The sequence below is a fragment of the Carassius carassius genome, chromosome 37, assembly GCF_963082965.1.
Source record: "Carassius carassius chromosome 37, fCarCar2.1, whole genome shotgun sequence".
In the NCBI taxonomy this organism is placed as follows: Eukaryota; Metazoa; Chordata; class Actinopteri; order Cypriniformes; family Cyprinidae; genus Carassius; species Carassius carassius.
In genome coordinates this window covers 21,600,040-21,617,213 of record NC_081791.1, presented here as the reverse complement: position 1 = coordinate 21,617,213, position 17,174 = coordinate 21,600,040, and the positions used below count along the sequence as shown (strand labels likewise).

General features: G+C 39.2%; 1 protein-coding gene across 1 annotated transcript in view; it reads left to right on the top strand.

Moving 5' to 3' along the window:
• Positions 1-17,174, top strand: part of LOC132118375 (plexin-A2-like) — a 190,459-nt gene that overhangs the window by 107,043 nt on the left and 66,242 nt on the right. The window contains exons 5-8 of the mRNA XM_059528186.1: positions 2,651-2,751; positions 9,286-9,409; positions 11,659-11,812; positions 13,518-13,614. Coding sequence (XP_059384169.1) covers positions 2,651-2,751; positions 9,286-9,409; positions 11,659-11,812; positions 13,518-13,614 — 476 coding nt within the window. The remainder of the gene's footprint in view (positions 1-2,650; positions 2,752-9,285; positions 9,410-11,658; positions 11,813-13,517; positions 13,615-17,174) is intronic.

Genomic DNA, 17,174 nt, shown 5'->3' with positions numbered 1-17,174 from the left:
TTTTGGAGCCGATGCGTCTGTGTGTCGCAGGGACAGGTGGATGGCCACCCCCGTCAGACTCTGCCGCTCACAAACTAATGACATTTAACACGGCCATACAGCACACACACATGCTCAGTGGGAACCCTGCTTGTTTCTCCAACCCTCTCACTAAATGCACACTGTGTGCCCACTCATCCATCTTAAAACTGTCTCTCACATCATCCTACCCTTTGACCCCATCACAAATGTCAGAATAAAGAAAACACAATGCCGCTAACCGTCAAAAAGCTTGATGCTATGCCCCAACTCTGATTACTAACTGGCACTCTGGTTCTGTTGGTCAAACTTTCTTACTATTTTGTTCTTTTATTTGTATCTGATAGGAACATAACCCTAAATACTGCAAGACATCTTTCACAATTAATTTTAATGGCAATGCATAACATTTTGAGATGCTTTATTGTAAAATTAGTCCAACCATATATTTTCAAAATACATCTACTCATATGTACTTGAGGTAAAGTAGCATTTTATTTAATTATATATAACACACACAGTTATTTCTCTGTAACACACCTTACCAAATTTAAACATCCATTCATTTCAGTCAAAATTTAGAGCATTTTTTTTTCAAATCCTCAATGACTTCACATTATCCTGTTCTGCTTGTGTGTGTTAATAGGATGCACCCAAAAAATCCCCTCAGCCACAAGGGAGGACATCACAGACTCCAGCGCTGGCAGTGAAAGCAAACCCCTGAAAATACATGAATAGATAAAAGAGATATTACAAGCGCAGGCACAAATCACAGAGCTGTGGCCCGGTCATCACAGCAATGCTATCCCAGCATGCCAAGTGGGCAGCAGAAGGCTGTGTGAGTGGAGTGGATAGGGGCTTTGTGGGTCAGCAGGCAAAGCAATGTTCTAGTCTGTTGCAGTGATCCTTTGTGAGTGTGTATCTTGTTAACACTCATCTCTGAGGTATTACAGTAGTGTTTGATTGTCTAGGTGTGTGTGTGAGAGAGAGCATATGTTTGCCAGAGAAACGCTGCTTATTGAGTTTTGAGGAGTGACATGTTTGGTTTTTATAATGGTCAGTGAATTGAGTATCACTCTGGAAACAAACTTGACTCAATCACCAATATTTGAGTATGTGTCTGTCTCTGAGTGTGTGTGTACCTACTTGTAGCTATACTTTGAAGTCAGATTTTTGACTAGAAGTATAAAAGTGTAAATCAAACAATCCTCAATTTGGGGACATCTGGGGAAATCCTCATTTGTGAAAACATAAATTAAGAAACTAGTTATTCAATTATTATGGTTAAAGGTGTTAAATTTTGTATAATAAGTGTGTTTTTGTTTATATTACTATTATTAAATAATTTAATTACAACAATGATTCCATTATTTAACAAATAACAATATTTAAAACAACAACAATAATAGTAGTAGTTTTGTTGTAAATATTATTGTTATTGTTAAATATTATTATTATTATTATTATTTAATGCATTATGATATATTATTACAGTATACAATATATATATTATTATGATTGTACAAGTGCAGAAATATTACTATTAGTATATGGGTATGAGCTAATCTATATTATTCAAAGTAAGCTGTTTTTAAAAACATTATAGATGTCTATAGAATATCCACATTTTGATGTTTAGATAGCTGATGTAAGTAAATGTGTTATAACTATCAATTTCAAGCATTTTATACAGTGCTATACAAATATATATAGATCTTAGGTCAGATACAGATACTGTATACATATTTCCTGTATGTTTAAGCAGGTGTGTGTGTGTGTGTGTGTGTGTGTGTGTGTGTGTGTGTGTGTGTGTGTGTGTGTGTGTGTGTGTGTGTGTGTGTGTGTGTGTGTGTGTGTGTGTGTGTTCATACCTAGTTGGACAGGTGCACTGGGTGACACAAAAGAGCACTGTGTTGATGCTATTCCTCTTAGCGGCAGGAGCACAGCTGCTTGTGTCCTGTTACCTCTGTTCTGTCTGTTTCTATTAGCGCACACATACACACACACACACACACACACGTTTTAACACTCTCATGTTTGTCTTTGACTTATGCATTTCAAAGGAACCACGAGTTCACATGAACACACAAATGTTCTTCATATATACAATACACAATACACAAACACATTTGGATAGCCATAGATAAAAAGGATTTTTTTTTAGTGGAATGCAAAATAAAGATATTCTGAGAAATGCTGGTAACTAAACCGTTCCAGTTAACTTCCAATGTATTTTTATCCAGATGATCAAAGTCAGTGGGAACTGAAACAGTCTTATCTTCTTAAGTAAATGATGACTGAATTTTCATTTTGGGGTGTATTATCAAGCTTTCAGGAAGAAATTGATCTCAGTGTCTCAAACTGTTCTCTCATTTGCCATGCAATCTCATAATTTTTTTAATATATATATATCACTATAAAAATGGAAATCATCATTTTACTTTTGACTAAATACTGGGATTCATCTCGTTTCTGTGTCATTTTGTTCACCTTTCTCTCTCCTCCTGCTGGTCCATCATAATCTCAAATCTCAAATGATTTTCAAATGCTTCTTAAGTGTCATGTTACCATTAAATGGATGAATAGAGTTTGTGTTTATTGAATATCAGTCTGTTGTTTCTTTGTTCTGCAGGTCACACGGGTGCCGATCGAGTCCTGTGAGCAGTATGGCACGTGTGGAGAGTGTCTGAGCTCCGGTGATCCACACTGTGGCTGGTGTGTGCTGCATAACATGTAGGTTCCTTCTTTATATTTACGCACAGAGTAAATGGTAAATAACAAACGATTTGTCATGTATTTGAAGACCACAATCCCCAAAACTTAAATCATGAAGTGAAAAGTCTAGGAATGATCACATGTTAAAGCACAGTGGTGCTCGGATGGCACAGAGGTTGTTTGCCCTCTGGTGGTGGACTAGTGCAACTGCATCCAGATGTTAACATCTCACAGAATGAATGTATGCTTTTAAATATTGAATCTAACTTTTCCAGAACAACAGGCAACTGACATTACGGTGTTCACCATCTTTAGTGATTTTGTGCTGTTGTCTTCTCTCTCGCGTCCTGACTCTGTAGGGGTGTGTAAACCCTTCGCTGCCATCATTACAGTAATGGCGGGCGTACCTCTCTTGGAAAAATGCACTTAAAGTAATTTACATGACTCCCGACAGGACAGGGACAAATAATTGGCGAAGCAAGCGGTATTTGTGCATCTCTGTTCAGCATGGGGCTGTTTTTTTTTTCGTCTTCATGCCGCTATAGCGCGGCAGGATTACATTCTTCCATCAGTCCTCCGGGGCTTTCTGCTGAATTAAAGCTCATGTAATACAGATGCCATTCGAATCTCAAACATACCATGCTGTGCTGTGCAGACAAGCTTATGTATTTATTAATTCACTAGCAAAAAGAACTAAAAGTACCACGCTATTACATTGTTTTTTAACATGGGACATGGTATTCTTTGAAATTCATTCTTTTATAAATGATTTATTTTAAAATGTATATTTATTAATATTTTTAAATAATTTAAAATACTTGTTTTATTTCATTTGTATAAATGTATTGTAACATATCTTTTTTAATATTTAAGCTGTTTTTTGAAGAAACGTATACCATACATATCATAGTATATCAATATAGTAATCATTCTATATACCATGCTACAGTATATATCAGATTCTCTCATTTTCTCTTTCTCTCCATGTGTGCTTGTATTCCTCCCGCCCCATGGCGCGTGCTTTTTCACAGTCAGTGTTGTCTTAATGAAATTAACATCTCTCACTTGTTCTAATTCCAGCTCCACTCTCATATTTGCTCATTTCTCCCTCCTCACGGCCCCTATGGAGTCAGTCCTTCCACATCTGATAGACTAGAGCGACAGACAGAGAGAGAGAGAGATTGCTAACACCTACTTTCATTAGTCTGTTTAGCAGCACTAAATCTGCTGGTTTAGACTATGAAGGCAAACAACATCTGTTTTGGAATCTGTCTGACATTAGATGACATCTTTTATTGGCCAGTTAGGTGGGACCCTGAAACTGGGAGGAGACAGAAAAAGGAAGAGAACATAAAGTTTGCTGTCAGATTTAGGAGGACTAATCTCCTTGGCCCATGGAGAACACTAATCCTGGAGATGATCTGATTGGCCAAACTCCTTTGAGGTCAAAGGCTGGTTTAATATAAGTGATCCAGCAGTTGCTCAGCAGAGATCATTCCAATGGATCCATAATCGCTTTTTGGATTTAGCTCATTATAGAAAGAGAGAGAGTGAGGTGGGGAATCTGAGTGCTGATCAGTGCTTAAGGGCAATGTGTAAGCGCATTTAACATTATGCAATGCATGAGTGTTTGGAAAGTGTGTGTGTGTAAGCTCTCGGCTTGGGTCTTGTTTGCATGGCTGTGGCGGCCGTTCCAGGAGAGAGACGATATTCACAGCAGGGTTCAGCGTTTGATCCGTGCTGTGAGGAAGCATTCGCTCACTCTCTCTCTCTATGATGTACCTGCATGGACATTCTTGATATGTTGGATAGCACACTTTTCCTGCCACGTATACTGTATACTGTGCACTGCATGACCATTTTCTTATGCATTGAATGCACAGAGCATAATGGGTGAGATTTTGTGTCCCATAATGCAGTGCACTTGACTTGACCTTCCTTGTTCAATTCGAATTCAAGTTAACTTGTATAGCCCTTTTCATGATGCAAATCATTGCAAAGAAGTTTTACAGAAAATGTAAGTTTCTACGTTATATTTAGTAATAACTTATCAGTGGTGACTATCTCAAGTTGATGTCCATACGCCAGAAATATACAGTAAATATCAAGCAGTTAGTTAATGTTCTGTAATGTAAAGTTTGGTAGTTTTGTATGTTGACTGAGGGTTGGCATCATCTGAGGTCCTCTGGGGGGTTGGCATCATCTCTTCTCAGGTGTTCGTTCATCTCAGGTCTTTGTAAGTGCTGGATCCAGACTGAAGCTTGTGTAATTCCTAGTTACCACAGGATGCCGATCACGAGATAGCAAAAACAGAGAAAGTTAAAGAGAAAAATTAGGTTAGCTGCTGTTCCCCGAACGTTATCAGGAAGGCTATTGCAGAGTTTGGGAGCCAAATGTGAAAAGCTCTACCTCCTTTAGTGAACTTTGCTATCCTCTAGTATACTATTCCATATATAGGCAAAACAAATGCCTATAGGCTAAATATAGGTGGTATGGCAACAACCTTGGGTATGACTGAACATCATGGCTTTTGTTATCTTGAATTTTAAATTTTCTTACCACTATCAAAACCTTATTAAGTGGCAGTATGAGTGATCATGGTCTCATTTCACAATGCGATGTGACCTGATTGTGTCTTTTCTTTAGACTGACATTTGAAGTATAGTCTCAACATAGTCCATGAATATTCTTTGGCAATCAACAACACAACTCATCAGTTAAATGTCATTGATATCTGCACACGTTCAGAAGGATTGCTGAATAGATGCTTAAACGTTGATTCAAACAGCTATTATGGTTATAACAATCATACGCTCCTCATTACATGGCCTCACCGTTTACTCCTCTGTCTCTGTAATGAACTTAGATGGTGCTGGTCTGTGTTCAGGTTATATGGGACTGGTGCTCAGCTAAATGAATTCCTAATTACATATTGATCTGGAGGAATGGAAGAAGATTCAGAGTGAATTATCTCACCTGTTGGACAAATACTGGGGCAGTATGGAGATGAGAGATCGATTTACACTGGTGCTGGGTTTTGGACTCTTATTGTATTGTATTGTCTCATCTCATCTCTCTAGTTGTCTCGCCTCACTCACCTCCTCTCCTTGTTTCTTTTCATTTCTTATCTTCTCACATCTCACCTCATCTCTTCTTTTCTTCTTCTTCTTCTCTCATCTTTACTCAACTAGTCTTGACTGAACTTCTGAACTTTTCTGTTTGTTTTACTTCTCTTGTCTCATCTTTGCTCGATTTCAATTGTCATTTCTTCTCAACACTTTTCTGTTCTCCACCTCTTCTTGTTTGTATTTGTCTCATCTGGATCCCTCTCATTTTTGTCTCATCTTGACTCTTCTCTTTTCATTTCATCTCACTTTTCTCTTATCACTGCTTCTCGTCCCTTCTTTCAGTTTTCAGTTTTCATCTCTTCTCGACACTTCTCTGATCATCTTTACTTGTGTCCTTGTCTCTTCTTGTTTGTATTTGTCTTATATCTCGATCCCTCTCATTTTTGTCTCATCACATCTCAACTCTTCTCTTTTTATCGTATCATTTTTTTTCCTTTTCTTTGTCTCATCTCATTTTGACTCTTTTCATTTCAGCTCCACTTCTCTTTACTTCTTTTTCATCTTCTCATCACAACCCTTCTCTTTTCATCTCTTTTCTTTTCTTCTCATCTTATCTTCACTCATTTTCAATTATCTTTGTCTTTGTGTCTCATCTAATTTTTTGGCTTGTGTTGCCTCTTGACTCTCCTCTTCTTTTTGCTTTGTCTATATCTTTTCAAAATTTTCCTCTTCCTTTACTTCTCGTGTCTCCTCCTCCTCCTCTCATCTCGTTTTTCACATCTCATTTTTGTTTCCCCCTCTCATCTCCTCTCTTTTTGTCTCTCGCTCCCTTTCCTCTCCTCTTTACTCATCTCGTCGTGACTCTTCTGTTCTCTTCTCCATCTCATCTGAACCCTCCTGGGGAGGAGTTCCCAACACTCCCACAGCTTTCTTCTCAGCTTTATTTTAAAAGAGAGAAATTTCTTCATCTATAAAACGTTCCGTCTTCTCCTCCCTCAGAGCTTTGCTCAATCGGATGTCTCGCCACACACCTCACAGGGTGTTTTGGGGACGCCGGTAAAAACGAAGGAAAGAAACAAGGGAAATTCTTCTCCTGTCGCCTGTCTCCTCTCGTCAGGGTTGAATGTGTGTGTCGAGTGTGTAAGGAGAAGAAAAGACACTGTAATTGCCTGTCTGGTGCATGGGGCTAAAAGCAGACAGTAGAGAAAAACCCAAAGGTTAACCCACCACTACCATTACCCTCCTCTGTCTCTGTCTCTCGCTCTCTCTCTTACACACACTCTGAAAACAGGTCATTCATAAATCTTAAAACTTGTCACATGTACAACCTGTAACATATACTCCCATATTTAAAATATCAATGCTTATTCATAATTAACAGCAGTATGTCAATAGCTTTCGGTTTTCAGTATGTCAGTGCAAAGAGTTGACTCATTTGCATATTAAAGGTTGCTGATATTAAAGCTAAAACAACCTGTTTAATTCTATGGCACTGAGAGGAGTCAAACTAAAAAACACATTTTGGTGCAACAAACCTTGAGAATATGAATCATATTGTATGTGTGTGCTTGTGTGTTCAGGCATTTTCTTTGAAGTGTATACAGCTCTCTAAGCATTTCATTCAGGTCTTTAGAGGACCAGGGCTGTCGAGAGGCAGAATAAACCCCTCTGGAGACAAAACGATGTGTACTGGGAGCACACACTCTTCATTTAATGAAAGAGAGAAGAGGTTGCCCACTAAGTACACACACTTACATGTACACACACATTATAATGGCCATCTCCTGGTGCCATGGCAACGCAGTATCCCGAGTACACCCACCTCCTCCTCCAAAATCAAACCCGGCGCCTGGATTCGGCGGCTCGGAAAGATGCACACACTCACACAGACAAACCCACACCCACGTTTTCAGACAGTGAAGTATCCACAAGCCATCCCGGGCATCTGAAAGCACATTAAGTGCCCCCCCCACCCAGTGCATTAGACATGTTAAAAAGACATGGCAAATTGCAAGCCTACGCTCTTTGTCAAAGATAGAGGAGCAAAGAGAGGGAGGCTGAGTTATAACCAAGTGACAGGCTGAATGAGTGTGGTGTGAAAAGTAAAAATAACAACCCTCAGATTTGCAGAAGTACAGTGAGCTTTAGTACTGTAGGATGGATCAGCCATAGTAGTTTCTCTTAGTCTATGTGTAAATGCAACAAAAAATAATAATTTTGCAAAAAAAAAAGGCATTTTCCTGTCCATCAGTGCTTTTTGCTAAGTAAAAAACGCTTTAAGAGGAATAAGGGGATGCATTCTGGAATTATACATGTATAAGGTCTGGACATTGTTTGCTTGTGACAGTAATGACAGCTTTCGACATGTGATGTCTGGAATTGGGAGTCACTGATTGCTCTTTCAGGGAGAGTGATGGTATGAAATTGTTCAGCACCAAGGACAGCAGCCTGTGTGAAAATTAACCACACTTCAAAGGGATACACTACCATATTCAATACTGAAGACTAGAGTAATGGCCACTGAAAATTCAGCATTGCATCATGACATAAAAAAACAAACAGTTGTTTTAAATTGTAAAAATATTTCACAATATTTTGTTTTCAGTGCATATTTGTTCAAATAAATGCAGCCTTGGTGAGCACAAGAGACGTATTTCAAAAATATTTGAAAAACCTTACCAACCCACACTTTTTAATGTAGTTCATTGGGAAATAAAAAAAATAAATAAAAAAATGAAAAGAAAGTTATGGAAATTACAGATTATTAATTCACAATTGTGTCGTTCCAAATGCATATGTTTTTTCCCCTCCAAGGAACACAGATGAAGATATACTGGAGAATGTCCAGTGTTCTCTTTTTCATAATGAGGGCTGTCAAACCGCAAAAATGTGAAATATTCCCCTCTTTTATAGTTCTGAAATCTCATTTATGCTCATTTGTTGTGCCAGATTTAACTTCATGGTATCAAACATCATTGGTGTGTCTTGTCGTAGACATCAAATCTAGTATGACACATTTTAATGCAACATTTGTGAATTGAATAAGATTTGAAAACCCTATAATGAAAACTCACTGAATAATGATTTAAATGTCATTTATGCAAAGTTTTGCTTCAGTTTTTTTTGTATGGCTTCAGGCATCTTTTTATCTCTTTAAATTTATTTTTCTTTATTTTTGGAGTTATTATTATATTGCATATATTTTAGAATGTGTTACGTAATTGTACAGCACTTTGCATTAACATGTTGTTGTTTTTTTTACTTATTTTTATATGACATGAGGGTGAGAAAATGATTTATCTAGTGAATATTCCTCTTAAATTCATTTTATTTTTGTTTATTGGTTTGTAAAGCATTCATTAACTTGATATGTGCTCAGAAAAGGGTTATCTTCTTCTGAGATTCTGCCAAATTAATAAACATCAATCTTTCTAGTTGTCCCAATATTTTTCCAATTAACTACTATGCCCTCTTTCTCTTCTAGATGTTCTCAAAGGGATCGTTGCGAGCGGGCAAACGAGCCGTACCGTTTCGCCGCCACACTGAACCAGTGTGTGAAAGCCACGGTTTACCCAGACAGCATCGCCGTGTCTGAACCCAGCGTACCGGTGAGACCATTTATAACCTTTACCCACAAGAACACCAACACCTCAACAACCTCGAGGTTATGTTGACTGAAATACAGGAGCAAGAAAAATTAACATGAATTAGTTTTCAGTGCGATGTCTAGATAAACAGTTTTGGGTTTTGGAAAGCATGTGCTGTGTGGGAGGGCTTGAAGAGCTAGATATCTGGAAACAGAGGCCTTTGGGAAAGGTATATGTGTGGGTGAGATGCCAAATAAGCATGTGGGCCGGAGTTGGAGTTGCGTTCAAGAAGATAGAGACATCGATTCAGGGCTAAGACTCTTGTTTTGGACATTATTTTTAGTTTTACCCTGCTAGATACTTCTTATTCATGCAAAAAAATAAAATAAAATACTATCTCAGGCATACTAGGAAGTTTGAAGGTATTCACCTTGGTTAAACTTCTCTAGGAAGCCAGGAAAAAAAAATTGTGATGTCCTGATAATTGATCGAGTCCCTGTATCACAGCTACCTGATTAAGATAATGAGGCGTCCGGCTGTAAATTAGATGTTTCTGTCATGCCTTAGCGCTCGACAACATGACAACAGGGTCACCGCTGTTCGCGCTTCATATGATGAAGGGAAACCATCGCCATGACAACAAAACCCATCCACACGGGCGCCGGAGGAGCTTGAAAAACTGCAAAAACAATCAAATTACCTTTATTAGAAATGCTTGCAACAATTAGCCCTCCCTGCACATCGCCAGCCGTGATGAGAAATTAAAAAAAGCGCAATGAAAGGAGCAAAGGCAAAACATAGAGACTCCAATCATGCCTCGTCTGTGTTGTTATGGTCATACAATGCTTTATAGCAAAATAATGCCTTGTCTTGATGTTTGAGTACAGCCTGTGTATGTACAACGAATAACAAGACAGCTAATTAGCAATTCTGTAGCTATCGCTCTCAGCGCACTAGCTTAAAGACTGCAGAAAGGAACATCCGTGTGGTTTTGAAGTAATTAGATGGCATGTAGACACTGGAAATTTCAAAAGAAAGGGCAAAAGTCAATGAGATGGTCAGAACGGAACATCAGGACTATTGAAAACGATGTGGTAAAAGTTAAAAAGTTAGCCATGCAATCTTAACAAATGTCACAGCAATAATAGTCCTCTTCTTCAGTGGCGAGAAGACCAGCCTGCATGTGAAATGTGTGTATTTATAGCCTGTGAGCTCCATCCTGTGTGTCACTGGTCCCCCAGAGAATGACTTCAGAGGGCCATGTGTGCTTTGAGAAGATGTGCGAGAGCATTCGTGTGAAATGGAGGAGATGTAGTTCAAAGGTAGAGGAAGAATGGATGGATTGTTAAATGCCCTCTTTGAGCAGGAGTCTTTATAAGGTTAAGTCTGTAATGATGGCTGGAGTTTATGCTGTGTGAGGCCATCTGGTGCGTGCTGCAGAATGAACTTTGCCCATGTGAGAAGACTGAGGTTATTTGATCAGAAATAAATAGCTTCTTTCGGAGCCATAGCTTGGTGGATAGCACTCTTGGTTCAGACATGTAGACAGTGGTTCTCGTTCGAGTACTCATCTCACCCACGCTCTATATTTTTATATATGTATTTTTTCTACATATGCATTATAAAATAAATTCTTATAAATGTATAAAATAATGTACAAAGTAATATTAATATGAATAGAGAAGCATTGTTACCAGTACTAATAATATTAACATAATAAAATAAAATATTAATGTCAGTTAATTAAAATAATGTACTAATAAAAATGTTATATTTACATTTATGCATTTAGCAGATGCTTTTATCCAAAGTGTATTCAGGTTAACATTTTATTTTATTTTTTTTACCTAATGTGTTCCCCTGGGAATCGCACCCACAACCTTTTGCATTGCTAACACTATTAACTATTTATAATAATAAAACTAATAAAGTATCTATAATGCTAATATAAATATAAAATAATATAAATTTATATAAAACAAGTAATGAAATGAATTTAAGTCAATATTGCTGTGGCCCCACATCCAGGAGTTTTCAAAATAAAAATATTGTTTATGTGAACTAATGTCTGCATTTTATATCTATATCTAGGTAAATATTATTTTTTGTTCTATCCACTGTAGAGAAACCTGAAGTGAAACAAAAGTATGGTTCTTAGAATAATGTAATTCTGATTATTTTGTTTTTTGTTTTCTTTTCTTTTCTTTTCTTTTGTGTTTTGTTTTGTTTTGAAAACTCCTGTTCTAATCTGATCTCTTTCCTCCATCTAGCTGCTGGTGAAAGTGACAGATGTTCCGGATCTTTCCGCTGGAATCACATGCTCCTTCGGGAACCTGACGGAGGTTGAGGGCAGAGTGGATGGGAATCAGATTCTCTGCCTTTCTCCCGCTGCTAAAGATGTTCCCATCATCCCCACAGATCAAGGTATTTATTCAAACTAGAATATTCAAACTAAATCTCCGTATTGCCACACTATTTTATACCACCATAGATTTACTCCTTATATCTCCTGCTCTCCATGTACTCAACTTTCCCTATCTATTGACATCTCTTTTGTTTTTTCTTTATCCATCTGTCTACCTTTTCCCCTCAGGGAGGTTATCTCTATTCTTTTGTATAGATGCTCTATTAATAGACCCTCCCTAGCGTACCCAGCAGCCTCGGTTCCTAATGAGGGCTTCATTCATGCTCTCACTCTCGAGCCGCACCATCAATCCCACCGGCCACATACAACCACGGCTCTAATGAGCCTACACAGGCCCCTGGTCGGCCCCAGGACTACAGGCGTGCTCTCAGACACACTTACGCCCATTACAGGTGACAAACCCTCTGCCCTCTCCCCACCCATAATAGCTCCAGGGAGGGAGTTCTTCCTGAACGCTGATCAACAATCAGGAATAGAGTCATCTGTGGTTATGAATTTAATCAGGGATCGGTTCACAGTGTGGGAAACCAAAAGTAGAGGATCCAGTTCCATGAAAAACCGCATGGTGTAACTGTATATGAAACTACAGAGGTATCGTTTAAGTATTCACTTTGCTGGCGACACCTATACAGCAAGATTACACTGATTATTTTAAAAGCTAACATTCGTCTGCGGGCAAATTCCTACATGTGCTTTCCATCTAACCTCTGTTGGGAAACAGATGGCTGCATATGCGGCAGAAGTTGGTTGTGATTATCTGAATCACAATAATCCCCTCCTAGCTCACTGTAAATGACAGCTCTGTTTACCCACAACCCCATGCTCTTGTTGGGGAGAGCGTTATCCAATCAGTGGCCTCCCTCAGGTAAATGTCATCTAATCCCCCGGTGCCTCATATTTGCAGCGTCTCTCTTGACTGAATTGGGCTCGCTAGGAACATATGAGCATCGATCATGTGTGGAAATACCCGCTCATTGAGTGGTAGGTGTGACCAATTCTATTCCTAGTTTATTTCCAATAGCTGCAAGGCATGAGACGGTTGGGCGTTTGGGAATTGCATGCCAGTTATTGTCCTTGGCATATGTGCCAAAAACATGTTTAAAAAGCCAACTTTTACCCTTCAGTCCGTTCATCCCTGTTATGAGGCGCGGAAACAGGTGCGAAGGAGGGAAGAGGAGAGGAAGTGGTGCTTTCGGGTCACGGCTGACTCCCACACACTGTATGCTAGCTGAATCGCTGCCTGTTTGGGACAGAGCTCGTGCTTATTTGAGTATGAAGAGCTGGCCGCTTATCGAGTGCGAGTGTTTGGTCTGAACGCCGATCGGCATTCTCCACGCAGCCACCCTGCCAAATGGGATTGGCCTGGCTGGTGTTCTGAGGCGCTGCCAGCCGCTCCTCCGCCATTACATCGACGCTGCCGCCCGCGGGCCTGTTTCACATTAACAGCAGGGCTCAGCTGTGTTCTGTGTGACAATAACATGTCTCTACCAAAAAAAAAAACACTCATATCGGTTTGGATGCCACGCACTGCAGAGCTGCTCGAGGCACCGCTTGACTGTGAGAATACGATGCAAGGAATGCCAAGTATTAATCAGAAGACAGCTTGAGCATGAAGCAAGCTGAAAAAAGGGTGGCAAACCAAACACAACAGAATGCGATGTGACAGAAATGTTCTCATCTCTTACTCTCTTGCTCTCTTTTCAGACTGGTCAGGTGTGGAGCTCAGACTGAACTCGAAGGAAACGGGTCAGATGCTAATTAGCACAGAGGTGAAGTTCTACAACTGCAGCGTGCACCAGCTGTGAGTATACACACACTTCATTTAACTCATTTCCAGAGCTAAGAAAAATTGCATGTGAGAACTCGTTAATTTCTCAATCATTTCCCCTTGACGGGTTAAATTGAGCAAAAAAGGCTACAATGTCCATCTTTACAGGTTTTCCTTTTAAGAAAATATATCAGGAATCTCTCATGTCTCTAATAAAGCTCAGATTTCAGAGTCCTAGAACATTAATTGTCATTTCATCTATTTTTATAGCTCTTTTTGACACACTACCTTTCAGAAGTTTGGGGTTGGGAAGATTTTTGTTTTATGCTCACTACTACATTAGTTTGATCCAAATACAGTAAAAAAAACGTCATAAAATATTTTTCACAATGCTTTCATGAATACAAAGTTCAAATGAATAGAATAGAAAATATTTTGTAACATTGTAAATGTGTCTAATGCCATTTTATATTAAGTTACTGCATCCTGGATTTAATTATCTTTCCCAAACTTTTAAATGGTAGTATAGCTATTTATTTTTAAATTAAGTGAACATTTAAGGAATTATAGGAAAAATCTTGCATTGGTATTTAAACAAAACACTAAATGCAAGTTTGCTAAAACTGTGCTTAAATAGCTATTTGGCTCCTAAATTTTCTAATAGAAAATAGAAAATCAGCAGAAGGAGAATGTTTTTCAAGTTGTTTAATTCAAAATTCTAATTAGGATTAATATTCATTTTTATCAAAGATTTTCAGGATAAACTTTTATATTCTTGGAATAGCATTCACTCAATTGGAATTCTTTTTCTGATGAATCATGAGATGTATGAAGTGTCATACCATATGGGGGCGCGTTGCTGTGATATTTGTCTTTATGATGAATTCATCCCACAAACGCAACCCTGCTGATATTTCTCTCACTTCCTGTGTCGTAGAGTATCAGCGTTGTGTCACAGCACTCAGCCAGCTCACTCCGCACGCTGTGAATGTTTCAAAAGTGTTATGCAACACGGAAGAACTGAATATTTTGGGCCCACAGGCGTTTGATAATATTCAAAGAGTTTATCAAGGCTGCACCAGATTCTCGCAGCGAGTTTGAACTCTCTAAATCGTTTTTTGCAGGACGCTAGTGTCACGTCCCTCCCAGGCTGCACTTTTCTGTGACTGGCGAGGGCCTCATGGCTATAAAAAGCATCCATTATGGCAAATGCCGGCTGATTGCTTGACATTTCTCAAGTGTCGAGGCTGAGATGTCTGAATTGCTGAATCTAAGTGTGCTGTGGGTTTGGCGCTCCGGCTGGAGGCATCGCTGTCTGTCACAGTTCAATTCCACTTCATCTGCTGTGATGGCAGATCAGAGAGGAGCGAGTTTGACTGCATCTCGACTCTCCAGGAGGCCCGCTGATAAACAACCGCTTGTTTCTGAGCAAGCTTTGTGTCTTTGTTTTTCATGTCGCGCCTCCAAACTCCCCTCATGTGCGTGTTTATGTGTGTTTTAGCATATATTCGTTACCACATCTCATAAGCGTACCTTCTGCTGAGAACAGATGCTGCTCAGTGCAGGAGATCACAGAGCCCTCCAGTAGCTGGAAGCTTTCTAAAAGGCTCAGGAAGAGGTAGCTTCCGAGGGCACTGATTGGCTGGCGCCGAAAGACTTGCCCCCTCCCCGTTCCCGTGGCTTCCTCGCTCTCTCACGGCCGTGTCACCCAAGCATCTGACATATTTGGAACTAATCAAACAAACTCTCTGTATCCAATCCCTTTGAACACACACTCCTCACGTGTGAAAGACCTCACACCGATCTCCGTTGGCCCTTTGTGCCAGTGCCACCGGGGATTATGGGTAGTTTGAGGCAGAATGGCCCCTCCTTGTGTGTTCAACCTGGCTCCGTTTTTGGCACGGTCTTCCTCCCACACTCCCTTTCACTTCAAATGCTGTAAAATTCTCTAATTTATCTTGAGTTCCCAATATAGTGATTAAGTACACCGTGGTATATCGCGTGATTTATATAAAAATCTCACCTGTCCAATCAGGTTGGCCCATTTGAACCTAGTGGCCCAATGGCAAGCCGGCTCCGATGAATATTTTAGCATAAATCCTGCATAATTTAGCCATCAAGCAGAAAACACAAACTCTTGGATGCCAAAGTGCTGAAGAGGTTTACATCTTCAAGATTCCTCAACATCAAATATATGTTCCTCTGCAAATAGAACAAAGCCAGCTCGCTATATCTTAGCTTTACTTCTCAACTGGAGGGACTGATGTAAGTGTTTTATTGGAACTTGTTGGCATTATGGATTCTGGACGTGCTCTTTCTCATAATCTGTGCTCATCTGCATATACATGATGAATAGAAAGCTTTCCGCTGCAGGCACACACACAGATTCATGCAAACAGACATGCTCGTAATGTATGGCCGTGTTCTCTCGTGGATTGCCCGCTGCATATTGAAACACTGATTATACACCTAAATAGAGATGGTGCACAAGAAGTGAAGCGACACAGGGATCACAACCCTGGTTTATAAAAATTTTGGCCTTAAATGAAACACTTAACCTCATGTTGCTGCCATGAGAAGGTGCTCGCAAACGTAAGGTGAATCGTTAAATAACAACCAAAAAAAAAAAAAAAAAACAGCTGTGCATTCAAACACTTGTCTGTATCGGTAAATTAAATAATTGCCATTTTCCCTTAAGATGACTTTTAGCACCTTTACATGAGTCTGAAATACCATTTTAATGATCCATGTTTAATTAAAAACTAATTTGATTGTTCTATACCAGTTTAAACAGTTTTGGTGTGAAACCCCATTTTAGAGTATTTTGTACTGTCTTGGCTTTTTGTTGTTATGCATATGTTGAAATCAGAGTCATACGTTCTGTAAATAATACAAAGTGTTTTTGGGCTCCAACCTGTCCTCCAACCAATACGCTTGTATAGGTCGTTTGTCCAAATCCCTGAAATACGACCCATCAGAGCGTATACTACAATTGTGCCCCTATCGGCAAAAGGTCGTTTTCATATTAATGTTTTGTACTCTTTTATTTGCCCTCAGTTGGTAGATTATTGCGCTATACATTGATAGGTAATCATGCTATCATGGGTTCGATCCCAGGGAACGGACATGCATGAAAATGTATATGCTCAATAAATTATAATTTAGCATGATTTCTGTGAGGGTTAGGTTTAGGGGTGGGGTTAGGTGTGGTCATTCGAATGAATAAGCCACCTAGTAAAATATGTAGGAAATACTGTGAGATCGGTGTAAAAAGCCCACACATTGCATTTAAATAAACGTGCGTTTTGATTGGTAATGACGTTATACGTCATTTCATGACGACAGACGCAACGCAATACTGTCATTATTTTTACGCCCGCGAGAGGGCGCTTAACATTAAAACGTAAATATAGGTCGTAATAAGGTGCTTGCACAAACGACCTATATGGTCGTGTTTTTTGGAGGACAGGCTCGTTTTTGGTGCACACTTTTATATATGTATATATTAATCTTCAACAGTTGTCTCAGATATTAAACTTTTTCCAATATTCAGAATAATATAAATATAGCATTATACTTGCAGGATGTAAATA